General features: G+C 35.7%; 3 protein-coding genes across 3 annotated transcripts; all 3 read right to left on the bottom strand.

The window, feature by feature from the left end:
* Nucleotides 1-3133: 3133 nt before the first annotated feature.
* LOC113052558 (dnaJ homolog subfamily C member 3-like) lies at nt 3134-6769 on the bottom strand. Its single transcript, XM_026216969.1, has 5 exons — nt 6535-6769; nt 5631-5741; nt 3586-3710; nt 3418-3492; nt 3134-3287 (listed from the first exon to the last, which is right to left on the bottom strand). Exons 1-5 carry the CDS (start codon nt 6617-6619, stop codon nt 3135-3137), a joined length of 549 nt encoding a protein of 182 aa, XP_026072754.1. The 5' UTR covers nt 6620-6769; the 3' UTR covers nt 3134.
* Nucleotides 6770-8306: 1537 nt separating this feature from the next.
* LOC113052361 (claudin-15-like) lies at nt 8307-11168 on the bottom strand. The gene is made up of 5 exons (XM_026216822.1): nt 10750-11168; nt 9756-9920; nt 9529-9610; nt 8973-9080; nt 8307-8820 (listed from the first exon to the last, which is right to left on the bottom strand). Exons 1-5 carry the CDS (start codon nt 10964-10966, stop codon nt 8730-8732), a joined length of 663 nt encoding a protein of 220 aa, XP_026072607.1. The 5' UTR covers nt 10967-11168; the 3' UTR covers nt 8307-8729.
* Nucleotides 11169-15057: 3889 nt separating this feature from the next.
* On the bottom strand, nt 15058-19087 carry LOC113052363 (mitochondrial fission 1 protein-like). The gene is made up of 5 exons (XM_026216825.1): nt 18967-19087; nt 18418-18550; nt 18240-18316; nt 17592-17697; nt 15058-16612 (listed from the first exon to the last, which is right to left on the bottom strand). Exons 1-5 carry the CDS (start codon nt 19009-19011, stop codon nt 16512-16514), a joined length of 462 nt encoding a protein of 153 aa, XP_026072610.1. The 5' UTR covers nt 19012-19087; the 3' UTR covers nt 15058-16511.
* Nucleotides 19088-19166: the final 79 nt, after the last annotated feature.

Consider the following 19166-nt stretch of genomic DNA (forward strand, 5'->3'; position numbering starts at 1 on the left):
AGTTTTTAATTTTTTATATAGATTAAAATTGAAGACAGAAGCAGCTGGTATATGCGGTCACTTAATATTAAATCCAGTAGATCCACTTCAGATTTATTTCTCAACAGTTTATGTTCACGTGGCTGTTTTCGTTTATAGTCGCCAAGCTATTATGTGTTTTGAAATAATCTTGTCCGTGATGTGTTCGTTCGTAGGACGAAAGGCAGAATCCTGCAGCTCGAGAGATATATGTTATTCTGCCAGTCGCGCTTTCAAATAGTCTTGAACACTTAAACAGGTCACAAACACCTGCATTTAGCTCTTGTTGTGTTACAATGGGTTTATTGTGTGCATTTGTGGTAATATTTTATTTAAAAAAGCTCTTAAACAAGAATAAATTCGTTTGTTTTGAACTGGACACTGTACGCGCTGATCGGAGGCGGTGATTTCAGATAGGCAGCTGCAAATATTTCATTTTCACACAAACAGTTCAAAAACATCTTAATTTAGCTCTTGGTGTGTTCTAATTGGTTGATTGTGTGATATCGCTGTAATAATTTATTTTTAAAAGCTTTAAAACAGGAATAAATTCGTTTTCTCTGAGCTCTTTACTCCAGACGCTCGTGATCAGAGCGGTGATTCATCTCTCCTATTTCTCACGTATCTCTGGCCAGAAATTATTTATCCATGAGCCCTGAACCGGTAATAATCAGATATGTTGGTTTAGCTTGTCAGTGTGAATTAAATCTAAGTATTTGTTTGTATTTTTAACCGATTTAAAAGTGAAAGTAAAAGTCCGGGAATTGAACCTGTAGGGGCGCTATTTCTCTCAGACAATGGAAGTCTGAAGCACATATACTCAAACAGAGGGACAGCGTGAGATGAGATGTCTGACAGTTTTTTTAATTTTCTGTTATCCATACAGTGTTGTAAAGTCGTGAAACTATGCATATTTCCTCAGAATGACTTTTTCATCTGTATGAAAAAATTCTTTGACGTGTTTGGAAGCTGCAATTTAAAAATACAATAATGATTCCCTTTGTAAGGTCATTTAAAAAAATCACCACGGCAAAACCATTCAAGCTATCCAAAATCCATTCACAATTTAAGTTCCTATCAGAAATACTGATGTGTGTTCAGAGTTTTGTGAAATTCTAAGTATGTTATTTGCCTCAAAATCACCTGAGAAGTATTCCAGTTTGACATGTTGCCACGCCAACAATTTTTTAGATATCAATATCCCCCTTGCAGATTTATATCGGCTGTGTTTTAACATTATTCTGATGAAGTTTGAAGCAAATCGAGTAATAATAAGATGCTGAATTCAAATCATTTTGAAAATGACACACTTCCTTCTGCCAGTTGGTGGCGCTATAACTTTGACTCCTAATAGTCACATATATGCGATCGACATCATACAACGAATAATCTGATGAAGTTTGATTAAAATCAGGAAATGTATGTGGACGGTATTAGACACTTCCTGTTTCTCATTTCTCGCCATAATTTCAACGCCTCGCCACAAGCAAACCGTTCGAGATATCAAAAATCCCCTGGCAATTTTTCATCCCCAGTGTCTTGAGATCATGTTGACAGAGTTTGGCGGCAATCGAGAAAAAAACCTATGACAAGTATTTCAAATTCCAGAGCATGCGCTTTTTACATAACTCTAAATAGCTGACTTCCTGTTGGGTGGAGCCTATGACATGCAATACGAAAGTTGTTCGGCACGATGAGATCTATATGTGTACTGAGTTTCATAAGAATATGTGCAAGTATGTGTGAGCTATACATCAACATTTCTGACTGTGTTCCAGGGGGCGCCGTAGAGCCCCTGTGCCACGCCCGGGTCCCAGCCTCTGCAGGCTCCTAAAGGCCACCAATTCCAAAGTGTGCGCAAATTTTCAAGAGTTTTTGAGTATGTTAAGGACCCTAAAAGCCCCCACAACTTTGACGAAAAATTTGAATACTAAACCCTAAATAGCCAACTTCCTGTTGGGCGGAGCCTATGATATGCAATACAAAAGTTGTTTGGATTGATGAGATTTATATGTGTACTGAGTTTCATACGTCTACGAGCAAGAATGTATGATATATGGCCCTCCATATTCCAGGGGGCGCTGTAGAGCCCCTGTGCCACGCCCGTGTATCAGTCTCTGCCCGGCCCTAATGGCCGCAGGTTCCAATCTGTGTGCCAATTTTCAAGACTTTTTAAGCACGTTAAGGGCCCTAAAAGCCCCCGAGACGTTGGAAAAAAAAAATAATAATAATAATAATAATAATAATAATAATAATAATAAAAAATAATCCTAAGGAAAACAATAGGCCTCTCGCCCTTTGGGCTTGAGCCCTAATAATAACAAATAATCCTAAGGAAAACAATAGGGCTCTCGCCCTCCAGGCTTGAGCCCTAATAATAATAATAATAATAATAATAAAAAATAATCCTAAGGAAAACAATAGGCCTCTCGCCCTTTGGGCTTGAGCCCTAATAACAAGAATAATCCTTAGAAGAACAATAGGGCTCTTCGCCCCTTCGGGCTTGAGCCCTAAAAAGAATAATCCTTAGGGGAACAATAGGGCTCTTCGCCCCTTCGGGCTTGAGCCCTAATAATACAGAAATAAAGTGATATGTGATAAAATGTTAAATAATTAAAAAGCACTTCACCTAAACATAGTCCAAAACTTTCATATTTTCAGTGAACAATGACTTAATACCATTAAAATACTTTTGTTCAGTAAGAATGCATTAAACTGATAAAAAGTTACAGTACAGACATGTATACAGTAAAGTTACATTTCTATTTTTAAATAAATGCATCCTATTTATTAAAAACGTTTCCACAACAACAACAACAAAATAATAATATTGAGCAGCACAACTGTTTTCAGCATTGCTGATGAGAAATGTTTTTTGAGCACCAAATCAGATTTCTGAAGGATCATGTGACACTGAAAACTGGAATAATGGCTGCTGAAAATTCAGATTTACCACCATGAATAAATTAAAATCTATTAAAAAATAAAACCGTTTTAATTTGCAATAAAATGATAAAACCTTTTTATTATTAGGGTGAATTATTCCTTTAACATTACTATTACAGCAATGTATATTTTAAACACCTGTTGCTTCATGTGCATTTTTGATCTCCAGACTAACTCACCTCTATGACTTTCTCCAGCACTTGGACAGTAGTGATGAAGTCTCCACGGTGATGGGCCTCATGTGCCTCTTTCTGGAGCAACTCCAGATCATCGGCCTTGTGGAGCTGATCATGTGCTTCCTCGTGATCCGGGGAACGGTTCAGCTGCACGAGAGAAAAGTTAAGAGAGCAGTAGACAGGAAATAGAACAGAGCACAAAGTTGATTCAGAATGTGATCTGATTTGAGAATTAAGTTGGTGGGTTCTAAAAGAATAAGAGAATTGTTCCGCTCACTACTGCTAGAAAATCTTCCCTGGCCTCTTCAGTATTTCCCTGTTTCAGTAGAATATTACCCCTCTGCAGTCTGGCCTGAACAAAAGAAAAACACACACCATAAACATGTATATAAGGTACAGTCACCTATACCTTCATTTGATTTCACAACAACACAAATAAACTCACAGCAAGGAAGTCTGGCTTGAGCTGTATGGCCTGGCTGAGGTCAGGCAGCGCTGACTTGGACTTGCCCATAGCCAGGAACACAGCAGCTCGTTTGTAGTATGTCAGGTAGTTCTTCGAGTCACCCTCTGTTTAAGACGTATGCATCTGTTAATGAACTGCAGCTTTTCTTTATTCTGAAATATCTACATAAAACTGAACCTAAATGCATTTTAATACTGATAAGCCATGAACTAAACAACAAATTCGGGGTTCGGTAATATATATATATTTTTTAATGTTTTTAATAGTCTTGTTTGCTCACAAAGCCTGCATTTATTTAATCAGAAATAAATATTGTGAAATTGTTTTCTATTTTAAAGCATTATTTATTTCTGTTATGGCAAAGCTAAATTTTCAGCAGCTATTACTTCTGTTTCATCCATGCCACAACGATGCACTGTTTCTATGTGTATTTAGCTTTGATTTGAAAGAAAACAGCACATCCTTGTGACTGAGGACAGAGAAGAGCTCACGCAGCACGGTGAGTGAATTATTGAATAAAGTCAAGCCTCCAGGTTTTCAGAAAAAATATCATAAATTGTGTTCTGAAGACGAACTGAGCTGTTTATGAGATTGGACCGACATGGAGGTAAGTGCTTATTGAAAAAAAAAACTTACTTAAGCTCTTATTGAGCTTAATATGTTGACTGGCAGTGTAGCCTTCATGTGCGATTATGTTTGAATATGTCTTACCTAGGGGTGGGCGATATCTCGATATTTAAAATATATCGAGATATTTTTTAAACACGATATGGATTTTGACATATCGTATATATCGATATATTGTTTATATTCTGATTCCGCCACTTTGCTTGTTTGCCTTCCCTGTGCTGTGCTCGCCCCCGCTCGCTCGCCCCCCGCCTCCTTGCTTTTGTCCCCTCTCACCTCGCGTGTAGAGAACTAGTCAAAAAAAAAAATTATATGGAGATACTTCAGTTTTAAGGCGTAGGGCGAACGGCAGGCAGATGTCTACTGTAGGGCCCAATGAAACGCGGACGGAATCGCGGAATCCAGTCATAAAAAATTGAATTTACAGTTTAACGCGGAATGTCACGGAATTGGTCAAATTTTAAATGAATTAATCAAAAGTCGGTCATGCACTTACATCAAATCGCGAAATGGACTAATATCTGCAAATATTAACCCGGAAAAGTCTATTTAAATATGAATCCTGCATGTTCTGCGTGTCTGTGTCAACGAATGGAGCAGAAGCGCGTCTTCATTCATTAAACACGGAAGCTCGCATAACGCTCGCGCTGATTTCATTGTCTTTCCTCTCTCTAAATAAAGACGTGAACACATGAGGAACATCTCCAGAACTGCACTGAGAGTCACTTCATGAGCATCTGACCGTTTGATTTGAGTAAGACTAGCTCATATCACATCATAGACTGTGGTATCACATACACAGAACTGTAAAGGTAAACCCGTCAAAATAAAAGTATTTGACAGAAATCTATTACTATTGTACAGCAGAATGTAGATAGCCCACTACTACTACTATTAAAATGAAACGAACATAATTTTATAAGGAATAATCACACAACATTTCTCCCATGTTTTATTTTTAATAGTAAATCCCCTTTGTTTACCAAAAAATAAAGTTTGCTTAATTTTAAATAATTAAAAGATAAATTAAATGAATGTTTTATGCCTTCATTTGATAATCAGAAAAATGTAAATACACAGAATTTCTGAAGGGAAAAAAACATTTCACATAAGGCTATTTTAAGAATGGTTTTTAACTAATTAAGTTGTTTTTATGCATTTAAATAATTGCACATGCTAAAACACAGAATTAGGTAACAATAAAACATATGGTGAAGAAAAAAAATAAAATGTTTCATAGGCCCCTTAACATGTAATATTTGCCATATTTGTTTTTGCAGTAGTTTTTTGGGGGTTATTTTTCCTGTAAAGATATCGAGATATATATCGTGTATCGAGATATAGCAAAATATATCGAGATATATTTTTTGCTCCATATCGCCCAGCCCTAGTCTTACCCACAGCTGAATGATAGTGAGACAGGGCCTCAGCCAGCTGTCCGGCTGCCAGCAGCTTACGGCCCATTTCCAGATGATGCTCAATCTCAACAGGTGTTGCTCCTAACACACCTGAAATAAGGAGACAGGTGACTTGCACATGACACCTGCTGAATTTTTATAATGATTCTGCTTTTTGAGGCAGCTTTGCACCTCTGTTACCTCTAGTACAGTTTCTGTTCAACATTAACCAATAAAGATTTTTAAAAGCTTTAAATATATGATATTAACAACTCCTGGTCATTACATGTTTGAATGTCACTATAATGCATTCGTAATTAATTAAAAACAAACTATCACCTCTAGATCTATATGTAGTACATTAGTATATCAATAAATAAATTAATAAAAATAATTAAAAATCAGTGTTTATGTCCAATAACAATAACATGGTAGTACTATGGTGCTTCATTGTTTGAACAAAATCAGATTCTCAAGGAAAGTAGTTTTAAATAACGTCTGTGCTCCAAATCCTACTGAGATGTCAACCTAAACAGTTTACTTGGGTAGCATCAAAATACTGTCTAGATAGGCACCTTTTTTAAGTTTTAAAAGTTAATATGATATTATGTACTACTATTTGAAAGACTTCTTTCTTGACTCTAACTGTTGAGCAACTGTGGAGGTGTCATGGTAGAATTATAGTACGAGATGATGGTAGCATGATATTCTGATATATAGGATATTTAATTATTATCTTATTCCTGTACTAAAATGTTAAGTGATACTTCAAAGAATACCATAGTATTGCTATAATCCTTGGTACATGGTAATACTATGATAAACCAACTGGGGGGTGGGGGTGGGACTGGTTTCCTTTCAATCTAAGCAAGCTCTCAGGTGTGAATTAAAAGTAAAGTCTCACCGTCCAGCTGTAGGTCCAGGAGCACACAGAGCAGAGACAGGGAGGACAGGACACTGCTCAGACCTCTCCGCCGTCCCGACTCCATGATCACATTTATCACACCCCTGATATTCAACCCTGTGCCTTTCCAGTCTAATTCGCTACTCGCAGTAGGACAGAAAGAGTATGTATACTCAGATCATCATAACAGCGACATATCCGGCAATAATTTGGCAATAAGGGAGATGCTTTACTGTCTATGGGGAGATGTTTCTGTTGTCCGGGTTATAAATATCTCCGAGTGGAATGAAGGAATGCGCAACTCTAGTTCCGCGTGTCTCAAAAATTAACACTCTCCCGACTGCTGAGGGGGAGAAAACGTGTATTGTAATTTATAGGGAGTTGCTTAGCCCAGTGTGACAGTGACCGTGCACAACAGGTGTCTGCCACGTACTTTTAGAAGTCTCTTTCTGAACCTCCTGGGTGTACAATTCAAATCGCCCTACATATCAGCGCGGTGACTGGCTGCTCACATCCGTGTTGGCCGACAAACGTGGTCCCGTCCTATTGGCCGAATTATTTAAGAGCACTGGACGGACACGCCCTTGTCCTACAATGGACTGATAGCTGATATGTTTATTTTCTCCTGGCCTTTAGTCTCGATAGTTAAGGAAACCGTGGTTACTATGATAAATAATCTATTCTATTCTATTTTATACTATTCTATTATGTTCTTATAGCATTATATGACACAACAGAACAGAATAGAACCTTATTAAATGTCCCATGTTAACTTTCCACCAACATACCATAATACACTTAAGTTATAGCAATTTTTTGGTAAAAAACTACTTGCAGTGTAAGACATTTTCAAATATTTACCATGGTAAATATGGTTATTAATTGATTATGTGAGCATACTCCCAAAAACAATGGACTTTCATTTTTTTTTTTTTTACCTATTCTATTATATTCTGTTCTAAATGCTGTTTTATAACACAGTTATATAGAACAGAATACAGTTTAAAAGAATGTGGAAAATAGTAACAAAGGTTTCCACCAAAATGCCATACTACACTTGAGTTATTATTATTACTGAAGATCAAAATAAATTAATGTGACCCACTTCAAACTGCAAAGCTTGAATAGAATAGAATAGAATAGAATAGAATAGAATAGAAAAGACCCTTTCGAATATTTACTGTGGCTTCCATTACTATAATGAATTGCTATTGTTAATTATATGTATAATCAGAATAAATAAATATAGGACTTTATTAAGTAATGTAAATTATATAGTTTTGCAAGAATGGAAAATAATATAAAATATGACATTTTGTATTGTATTGCTGTTGTTATTGTGTAAGCTGTGTCAAACAATAAAACACCCACAAATACATAATGGCATTTTAAATGTCATGTTCTTGCTTCAGTTATCATTATTACTTTACTTAGTAGTATCATTCGAAATATCAATCTGGGACCCGATTTAAACAGAGTAAGAAGCTTTAGAATAGAATAGAATAGAGCCTTTCAAATATTGTTGTATTTTGTTGTTTCTAGAATGGCTTTCTTATGTTGGTCCCTAAACAGGGTCCTACAATAACCATGGCCTCCACAACTGTAGTTAATTTGCTGTTATTATTGATATGACCAAAACCAGAAAAAATAAAATAAAATAGTGTAACTTATAAAGTTTTTACTAATAGAGAATACAATGAAATATGAAATGTTGTATTATTGTAGTCACTGTGTGAGTCGGGTCAAGAAATAAAATATCCCCAAATACATAATGGCCTTTTAATGTCATGTTTGTTTATTGTTTGTATAAAAACATCATATAAAACAGGGTCATTTGTACAAATAAATGATGACAAAATAATTAACATGTTATAAATCTTTTTTTTTCTTTCATTTTTTAAAAATCTTTATTCATGTAACGGAAACAAAATAATTCAAAATTCAAAACAAAATTGAAGTAATTTCAACTAAATCAACTTTCATTCTGTATAATGTTCTCTGAGGTGTTTTGCACAGCAAAAACGACTTTGTAACATTTTACTTGATTGATGACTTATTCTTAGGTGCCACAAAACCACCTGTGCATACAGTATAAATATTTACATAATTTCACAGATAAAACATTGATAGAATATTAACAGTCAACTATTTATGTTACATTTGTTTGGCCATGAAATTGACCAGAATTGCTTCATTCAGACGTAGGCATTTCTTCCATAGGTGCTCTGAGCGTCTCTCTTGGAGGTGGACGCAGAGTAAACTGTTTCACGTGTGGGCTGGTAGTAACTGCAAGAGAAGATGCAGAATGTAAAAACCATGCTCCCAAACACATGCACAAATGAATAAAATAACAACAACGGCCAAAATGTTATTTGAGAAAGTGTGTGAAAGGGAGAAGTGTTTGAGCGAGTGTAAGACACTGCAACAAAGAAACTCACGTCTTCTCCTTTGTGCCTAATTTGCAGGAGAACATGAGACAGGCTCCACCACAGATGGCAAGAACACCAGAGGCCCAGCCGATGTATAAACCCTCTCCAATCTCATATCTATAGCACACCACAAAAATAAGGTTCAGTCTAACAAACATCGGTTCCACTCAAACTAAATTAAACTCATCAACACCATCAGCACACTGTGCTAAGATTCATTTACACAAACACAGGAGTTTCCATCATCCACTCTCAGAAAAAAAAGGTACGAAAGATGTCACTGGGACACCCTTTCAAAGGGTACACATTTCTACCTTAATTTTGCCTCGTGTGTGCATATTAGTACCTAAGTGTGCATATTATTAATGGTACAAAAAAACTGAGAGTTTCCGAGAGTGCTCAAATATGGAAAAAACAGCAATTTAGTTATAATTTGCAGTTTAAGTTTAATACTTTATAAACCTATGAGCACCACCAACAGGTGTTGGATGGGAGTAGTTGGTCGAGTATGAGATCAGACAGCAGGAGGCAGCATTTCGCTTTTAATAGTCCATGGAGAACTCACTTTTGGCCAGGATAGAGCGGGTTGAAGAACTCTTGAGTGATGTTTGCCGCGTACCATGAGACTGATATCATCGTGCACAAACCTTTGGATGGGATTAAAACACATTAAAGATTAACAGATATAATAGCAATAAAGCTTTCGGAATTTGAAACTGATAAGAGCTGTTTAGGAGACTCCAGTCATCGTTATGCAATGCACGTGCATCTTTAATTAGTAATGTGTCTTACCCTGCAGGAGGAAAAATGCTCCGCCAGTACCGGCGATTCTGCCTTTCAGCACGTAGTTGTCACCGGCGGCCTTCGAGCACTGCATGCCGATGAGGGTGGCCACCACTCCGAATGTGCCACACACCACTGCCGCGATCATAAGAGCGCGAGACGCCTGGATATAACCTGAGGAAACACAAATCGATATATTTATTAATGCAATGTCATTACTAAAAGATCTGAATACAGTGTTGAAAAAAGAATATAAAATATATAGGATTATAGCCTATAACCTAGTAAATAATTACCGCACGAAATAAACAGCATAAACAGAGAAAGTCCAATTGATGGCTAAACAAATGAATTAACAAAAATAAAATAATGAAAAGATAAATAAAAAGAAATAACAGAGGAAGGAAAGTCAAATTAATTGAAAATAATTAGCTAACTGGAATGATTGATAAATAAATAAAAGGCAAAGGAAACATAGCTAAATGTAAATAGCAGTAAGAAAATAAGCAAAAATTAAAACAAATAGCCTAAATAAAACATTTGAAATGATAAATAAATAAAAAAGAAGGAAGGGATGAAAGAAATACAAATTAATACAAAATAAGTACTAGATAGATAGATAGATAACAGTGCATGTATAAAGCCTCTCTAACAATGCATGTATATATAAAGCCTCTAATTTTTAAGGTTATTATTATTATTATTTTTTACAGTGCAAAGGCAATCTATAGGTCCCAGTCTATTTAATTAATTGAAATTGACAAACATAAATATTGGAGCCTGATTAAAACATAAGACAAACATTAATACATAAATAAGACTGACAAAGAAAAATAAAAGAAAATATTTAGGCTACTTTAAATTATTTCAAATCACGTGCTAACAGTGAGGGGCAATAAATGGAAACCAACGCTTCAGCCAAAAACAAACTTATTTACAGGTGTTTTTTGGTGTCTATCAAGTTGCTACAACTGATGATAATATATGCTGTTTTTTGTCCTACCAGACAGGGCGAGCAGAGAGGGGAATTCACGGCAGTTGTGCACTCCCAGCGAGTCCGTGGCGCAGGACATCCACAGATTCTCGTAAATGGTTGAGGTGGTGATCACAGTCCCGTCTATCGTGGATACTTTCCAGTAACGGTTCGGAATTGCAATGCCAACCATTATCCAACTCACAAAGCCAAGAAATAAAGCAACGACTTCAATAACCGGATCCATGGCTGCTTGAGATTATAAAGACGCCAAAAATCAAAATGAGCCAAAATCGTCTATTTCGTACGTGCTTCTCTACTTTATTTAGTTGTTTTCGAAATGTGTTCAGATTTGGCTGCAAAAAATTATGAAAAATAAGCAGGTTTTGTTGATTTCTTGAGCCGTTTCGTGAGCTGAGGCAGGTTTTCCATTAAGAGCGAGATTGCAGCAGTGTCTGACATAAAATGTGCTGTTACAAGGAGCGATGGGTCATTTATAGCCTCTGTGTGCCCTCCTCTCTCGCGTGCATGTCTCGCTTTTGAATTTTACACCCCGAAACTCAACAGCTGGTTATCACTAAAGTTCAATGGTCGTTCCCTGACCTTCACTGGCAATGCATCCATCATGTTTCATGTCTACTCAAACACATTGCACACTGTAAAATGTGATTACTTAATAACAAAGCGAAAAGACACCCGGCATCACAGAAAAATTAAGTAAGCTTTGATCCTTATTAAAAATATTTGTTGGCTCTGAAATAACTATAAACTGCTGTTCAAAAGTTTGGGGTTGATAAGACTTTAAAAAAAATGTTTTTGAAGTCTCTTATGCTCACTAAAGCTACATAACCTATTTGATTAGAAACAACAACAGCAACAACGCAGTAATATTGTGAAATTCAATTTAAAATTAGTATTTTCTATTCTAATAACTATTTTTTATGTAGTTTTTAAATGATGGCTATGATGATTCACATGATCCTTCCGAAATAATTCTAATATGATGATTAATTTGGTGCTTTATTATTATCAATGTTGAAAACACCTTGTGCTGTTTAATAATTTTATGGAAACCTAATTTTCAGGATTTTTGATGACTTAGAAAGGTTAAAAGAACTGCTTTTATTTGAAACAGGCCTACTGTTCTTTTCTCCTAATCAGTTTAAATAAGTCAATAAAAAAATCTTACTGACTCCAAACATTTGAATGTTGCCCATAAATTAATATTAAACCCCAAAACAACTGGCACTGGGACATATAAGAGCCAGTAAAACTGAATGCTTTTAGGTTACAAATCATAGAACGTCTCAAAAAACAAAACAAAAAATAACATAAAAACCGGCTATGACTAAACACGTTCAAATGTTAACCTGAGCTATTAATAACAGATTTTAGGCTACTCAGAAGTTTTTAGTAATATGTTCTGGAATTGTCTTCAGAGAACACTATCAAAAGAGGGAAAAGGGGAACTACTGGGTGCAGTGATTAAATGAGCAACTGAAGAAGCTACTGACAGTGTTTATCTACTGCCTTTATCTCATCTGTCTCTCTACGTCATATATTCATCTGCTGGCTTATAGATCAACGCGTTCATAGTCACCAAATGAAACCTCACTTCAAGAGTCACCATGGATAAATTTGTCTAGTGGTTAAAAATTGTTTATTTGTAATTCACACTTCTTAAACAAGGTTCACTGAGCACTGAAAAGATTGTGGGGAGACTTAAATAAAGTACAGATGAACAGTAAGAACACATCTTGCATGTAACCACAAATAAAGTGAAGAAAAACTTCACTTCAATTGTAAATGGTGCACAGAACTTTAACTGCCCATGACTGAAAAAAAGAGAAACATTGTTGAACGTATAATCCATGATATATTAAGAAAATATATTCACAAAGATAACTTTAACTACGTAACTACAACTAAAATTCATGTGGCAATAACTAAAACATACAGATTTGACAATAATAAGTATTCAGATTATTGTGAAATCGCTCTGGACAACACAGAGCCTACTGATTTTAAGCATTAACAGCATTAATAACCAGGTAACTATCAGTTTTCCTTACTGTACAAAGACCTATAAGTGATTAACTTATTTTATTGATTTGAGACTATAAGGTATTTTGAGTGAATAGTAGGAAATAGGCAAAATGGCAAACCGTATCTTGGAAGTTTGAACCTTGATTCCCTAATCGATTACCAGTAAAAAGAAGCAGATATGTTACTATACATTATAAATTCTGTAGAACTAAATTATCAAATGCAGTGTATTCAAATATATGTGTATATTGCACAGAAAGAGATCACTGCAATAAAAAAACCTTCGCCATTAGGAGTTTACATGGTCTGCAACAAACTTTATGGAGGTCATCAACGTGAATGCCAGGATTCAAGGTTTCCCGGGAGAACATTGCCCAGAGCAATCCACCAGATCCTGCTGCCATCTCTTAGGTAAACAACACACATGTACCCAACCATACTCCTGATCTAAACATGATTCCTCAGAGCTACTTCCATTACATGGTCCAGTTCTGACCATCACATGCCCCTTGTAGCCACTTTCAGTGATGAACGGAGGTCATCACCATTCATGGCACTCCGACCAGACTGCAGATGCAATGCCCTTCTTACAGCTTTCTGTCATGGCCAGCCAGAGAGAGAGAGAGAGAGAGAGAGATCAAGTGATCACTGATGCTCCAGAAGGAAAAAAAATGCATTAAGATCCTTAAGCTGAAAACTTTTTGAATTTGAAGATCAGGGTAAATTCAAACTAAATGAAAAATATAAGATATACAGGCAAAATAGGAAAAATTTACACATCTTCATTCTGTTCAAAAAGTTTACATCCCTGGCTCTTGATGGCATTGTTTTTCCTTCTGGAGCATCAGCAAACGTTTCAACCTTTTGTAATAGCTGCATGTAAGTAATCTCTGACTCATACAGTCATTATTGGAAAGGGTTCAAATACACAAGAGATGATGGAAAAAGAAAGACTTTGAGGGACTTTTCTGAAGAACAGTGGGCAGTTTTACTGTTCAGGACAAACAAGAGACTCATGAACAACTATCATAAAAAAATTAAGCATGTATGAACTTTTGAAGGGGGTGATTTTAATAAATGTAACTATTATTTTTAACTTGTGGACCATATGTATAAGCATCTTTTATGTAAAATATCTTGTTCATAACGATACTAAATAAAAAATAACATGCATTTTGTATGGTCCCTCTTATTTTGGTAAAATAATTAACATTTTGCAGACACTGCAAAGTGTAGGCTATGTCAAATTCTGACCACAACATATATATACACACACATATATACAGATATTATGTATCAATGTAAAAAATCAATATATATAAACCAATATATAATAAATGTTTAACTCTTTTACACGTGAGTAATGAGAGGACAAAAGTTAGACTAGGTAAAGCCGCTGTGTTGAATCGTCTGTGTGTGATAAGCTGATGATTGTTCTTGGTTTTAAAGGTCATGTTTATGACTAGCTGGCTTGCTTTTTGCTGTAAGTCAACTTTAATTGTTCTTTTAACAAACACAATAGTTTTCACACATGGTTATGCATCTCCTAAAACAGACGATGACACTTTCAATGATCTGACGTTTATGGGGCCGGTAAAAGAGCTCATAAAATAATTCTGTTAAAGCAGACTTTTTGCAGATGCTGAGTCCTCGTTGCTCTAACGCACACGACAAACTCGGCAGGGTTAATTCAACTTCAACATAAAGCTCTATCAGAGATGAAGGATCCCTGCCAAGTTTGCTGTGTTAAATGAAATTGCATAATTTATTGATAAGTGTCATTTAAAAGCTGATTTCCAGGAGCAAGATTGAGTCATGGCTGTAATTTAGCTAGGAACATGGCAGTGGACAAGACAAATATAAATGTATAGATGTGTGTAAACAAGAATACGCTGTGGGGATATTTGCTTGCATGTTATACACACAGAAAGTGTCTTATAATTGCTTTACAGAAATTTGAGACAGACGAAAATTATGATCGAGCTCTGAACCCAGGGCTGTTGTAAATCTTTTTTATGATCTCTTTATCGTCTTGTAACATCAAGAGGCTAGCCAAATTATTAAATAACCAGGAACACCTCTGCATTGGTATTGTTTAACAGATTCGAAATAATCTACAATGCACATTTGTTAATGACCTCCTGTCACTGAGGCAGAATCCTAAAAGCTTTTTTTTTTACCTGATTAATCCTTAATTGCTAAATATTACTACATATTAGCAGCTAAAGAGCAAACATCAGTAACTTTTAAAAGGGTACTGCCCAAGTGACAGTTTTGCACTTTTCTCTCTGAGTTTGGGAACATGACTTTAATCTTTATTATCACATCTTTATTCACAAGTTTGTTCGCCCTTTCATTTCACTGCAGATTTTAGTTTGTCCCACAAACAAAGTTTAGACACGACCAGCAGAATGTAATGCCAGCAAAGTCACAAATAGGAGAGAGAACAGCTTGTGCATCAGACTTCTCATCATTTGCTTTACCTGTTAATTAGTAACCTGAATACTGTGTTATAAAATGATGTTACTAATGGCAACCATAAAGCCAGCATTGTAAAGCTGAGATGTCTTAACATGTGCCTGCGATGAATAATGTGGGAAGTACAAATTGAACCCAACATTAAATTGAATGCCATTATCAGCTATTATCTTAAATAAACATGTTTTACAACACATTTTTTTTACTTTCAAGGCCTTGTAGTTGTTGACTTAAATCAGTGTTGGAGATACTCCCACATCTGAGTGTCTGGTCTAATGATGCATGGAGGACAACCAGTTTGTGAGTGATTATTTAACCAGCCGCTTCAGATCGCAATCAGCTTTTTCTCAACATGATTCCCAGATCTTTTGACTAATTCTTTTTTAAGACTTTCTTAATAATTTTATAGAGATTGCACTCAATAAGAGCAAATTCTAGGCAATTAAATATTCTGGAAATCACAATTTTAACATGGGAACCCTGTCTTAGAAGATTTCATTCAATAAATCCCTTCATCTGCCTATTCCTTGTCTTAAAATACCTTGCTTGTTGAATGATGGCCTTGATTCCAATTTCTTGATCCATATTAACAATGTGTGGAGGACAAAGGAAACACTGGCCAAAATGTGCTTTTTCTTTGCAGATGTTTCAGTATAAAATGCACACAAGGCAGGGAAGATGATACACTTGACAGCACACATAAACCAATAGGTAATAAACAAGGTGCTGACAACGATTACTTGTAAGAAAATGCACTGCAAGGCTGGTCACACGTGCAATGCATGTAAACACACCTTATTAGTTCAGTCACCACACATTTTAATTCATTAACAGACATGAGGTTTTAATGTAGTTTATCAAAAATGTTCCATATTACTTATCTATAGTGTAAGTATATTTATATATATTAAATAAAAAGTGCATATTATCACAATATATCTTATCTTGTACTGCAAGTCCCTGGAAAAGCCTCTGAAGTTTCATTTCCTTTGAAAAATGAAAGGCTTCAGAGGAAAAACCCATAACTTATTACTTTATCCTAACCCCACATCTCTACACATACCAAAAAGAGCCGAAGAATCGTAAAGCAAAAAGCAACATGATAAAATATGAGCGCTCAAAATGTCATTGAAGTCATTTCAGAAAAATACAAAATAAAAAAGCACGGGCCTCCTCATGGTTTTCTTTGATTATAGGATTATACGAGATCATTAAGTCTCTCTTCTGGAGAGGAACAGAATCAAAGTACGCTCTTCAGGAACTCCATATTAGGACTTAGGACCTTTGCTCACAGCCAAACCAATAAGACCAGCCAATCCCGCCACACCTAAACCGATACCGCCGACGATCGCCATGCCAACTAAACCATCTGAAAAAGAATACAACAAAAAAAAAGAGCTGAGATTAATTCACTATTGCCTTTATTTTTACGCATTTAGCTTTTATCCAAAGCGAGTTACAGTGCATTCAGACTATTGATTTTTACCTTTAAATTTGTTTACATGCACATCAAATTATCTGCAAGTATGACAGTATAATCTTATTCAAGACTATAATTTGATAAGGACTCATATCTCTCCTTTAAAAATGCCTGATAACATCATAACGTCATAAAATGGAGGTAATCTGGCAATCGCCAAAAAGCACATGCAGTCATGTGCTGGTATCTCAGCAACAAAACAAGAGAGAGTGAATGGAAGTTTGCAGCAAGGACTGGTAGGAGAAAGATGTGAATATTGTTTAGAATATTGAAATACCACAAACTGTGTGCAATCCTTGAGAATGTGATGAAAACAGTTGCAGTGCATGTTGCTGTCAAACTGGGATATATTGTGGAGCATGCACATCAATTTCCTTTTAAGTGGATTTTCTGATTAAGGTACATGCAACAAATTTCTGATTAAAAAACGTATATTCCAGGGATGGGAATCGGAATTTGAGGAATCCGATAATGCAATAGGAATAGGATTGTGGCATTTACATGTCTGAATACCAACTGCTAAATTCTGATTAACATCGGAATATTAATATGAACGTAAAAGCAGTCACCACCTCACGCTTTTCCTCATTGTAAATGGATCTTGAAAAACTCCTTTTTTCTAATATGCTGATTTGGTGCTCAAGAAACATTTCTTATTATGATTTATGTAGTAAACTGGACTTCTGCTTTAACATAACAAATGGTAACCGTATTACATTATTATAATAGCATAAATGTAAATATATATTTAGCAATGTTAAAGTCTCTATTTTCACTTTTGAGCATTTTGATGAGTCCTAGCTGAATAAAAGAATTTATTTTTTTAAAACTTAAAGTAACACTGACCCCAAAGTATCTTTTATCTCACCTTTTCTTAGTGCACTGTTGATGAGTTTCTCCAGTTCCAGGGCCTGTTTATTATCTGGTTCATTCTTCAGCAGAGTACGAATGTACTTCAGTGCTCTCTCATACTCCTGATAGAAGAACAAAAAGTTTGATGTAGGGAGGTAAAGAGTGCAAAACAAAGAGAGAGATTAAATGGAAACTAATTCAATGTAATCCAAGTATTTCCAAGCCAAGTTCATACTGTATTTTTTTTTTATCAAATAATTGCAGCATTGGTGAGCATGAGAGAACTCACTGACCCAAAACTTTTGAAAGGTAGTGTATTTCAATTATGCATTTCCCTTGATTTTTGGGTAAAATTTTACTTGGACATGTACTTGACAGGTTTGAGAGATTCACTTTTTTACGTTTACTTCATCTGATATTTGTATTTAACCGTTTACACATTACACTATATGGTGACGTGACAATAAAGTTCTTTATTTGATCTGATTTGATTTAGAAATGATGCAGTAAACTACAGTGTAGCAGTGCTTCCAGGAACAGAGTTGAGAAACACTGATTTAACTAGATGCCAGAGATGTCTTCGTGCAAAGATATGTGATATAAATAACATTTATTAGCAGTGACAAAATCATCACATACCAAAAAAAGGAAAAGGGTAACCCACCTTAAGTCTGTAGTTTGCAACGGCAAGGTAGAAGAGAAAATCTCTCTGATCATCTTTTTTGCTTGTAGAAACCAGTTCTAGTAAAAGAAACTTGGATTACTTTTTAAATAATTTAAAATCAAGAATAGGTAGTTACCGCTGGAGCTCAAGCAGGTCGTGACTAACCAAAAACACTGACCTTCCAGCAGCTGAATGCCTTTCACAATGTCATTGGAGTACTTGCTTCTGATCAAACACCAGGCATACTCAAATGTGGTTTCCCTGCAAACGGGTCCTTTCACCAGCTCAGCGTTATACTTCTTCTCAAATCTCTAAAAGACAAAAAGTCATGGATAGATAAGAATCAAATGCACTCAGTGGATGGATGATGCTACGGTCATGTGCTCCCCCTGGCCGACTGTCTCAGACAACCTTTTACAGCATGAATTTGCAAAGCAGAAAAACGTCTGATTACATTTAAAATAGTAGGTGAGATGATAAAATAACAATAATACGCTGATAAATGTATTGTGCATGTATATCCCGCGGTATAATAGTAGGTCTACTCTTATATAAGTCTATCTATGGGTAGCAACATGTCATGATGAATGTTGTTGTTTTGACTTTTGGTGAAACTCCTGATTAAAACCCGATTTCGGTAATTTCACCAAATACAAGCTTGTCATCAAGACGAAACTGATGTCGTTTTGGATTTACAGCCATGAAAGTAAAGAATAAAATATTTTACCTTTAGATCTTCAGGTGCCACTAGTTCTGACACAACCGCCTCCATGTTCGCGGAAAACCCAACGCCAGCGCGTTCACGGGATTTTCAAATTAAAAGTCCGTGATTATGACGTTCTTAAATGCCAGTGTTCCAGTCGAAGCGCTAATATCTTCCCAAGAGCAAAGCAGCAGATTTTCTTCTTTTTTAATAAACATCCCTTA

The sequence above is a fragment of the Carassius auratus genome, chromosome 32 (genome assembly GCF_003368295.1).
Source record: "Carassius auratus strain Wakin chromosome 32, ASM336829v1, whole genome shotgun sequence".
Lineage (NCBI taxonomy): Eukaryota > Metazoa > Chordata > Actinopteri > Cypriniformes > Cyprinidae > Carassius > Carassius auratus.

Coding starts and splice junctions, on each gene's coding strand:
- LOC113052361 (XM_026216822.1), bottom strand. CDS start 10,966: ATGGATCCGGTTATTGAAGTCGTTGCTTTATTTCTTGGCTTTGTGAGT. Junction 9,921..10,749: donor CTCTCTGCTCGCCCTGTCTG/GTAGGACAAAAA, acceptor GTGTTTCCTCAG/GTTATATCCAGGCGTCTCGC. Junction 9,081..9,528: donor CCGCTCTATCCTGGCCAAAA/GTGAGTTCTCCA, acceptor GGTGTGCTATAG/ATATGAGATTGGAGAGGGTT.
- LOC113052363 (XM_026216825.1), bottom strand. CDS start 19,011: ATGGAGGCGGTTGTGTCAGAACTAGTGGCACCTGAAGATCTAAAG. Junction 17,698..18,239: donor TTGCAAACTACAGACTTAAG/GTGGGTTACCCT, acceptor TTCTTCTATCAG/GAGTATGAGAGAGCACTGAA. Junction 16,613..17,591: donor CAACAGTGCACTAAGAAAAG/GTGAGATAAAAG, acceptor ATTCTTTTTCAG/ATGGTTTAGTTGGCATGGCG.
- LOC113052558 (XM_026216969.1), bottom strand. CDS start 6,619: ATGGAGTCGGGACGGCGGAGAGGTCTGAGCAGTGTCCTGTCCTCCCTG. Junction 3,711..5,630: donor TCACTATCATTCAGCTGTGG/GTAAGACTAGGG, acceptor CGTCTTAAACAG/AGGGTGACTCGAAGAACTAC. Junction 3,288..3,417: donor GGGAAGATTTTCTAGCAGTA/GTGAGCGGAACA, acceptor TCTCTCGTGCAG/CTGAACCGTTCCCCGGATCA.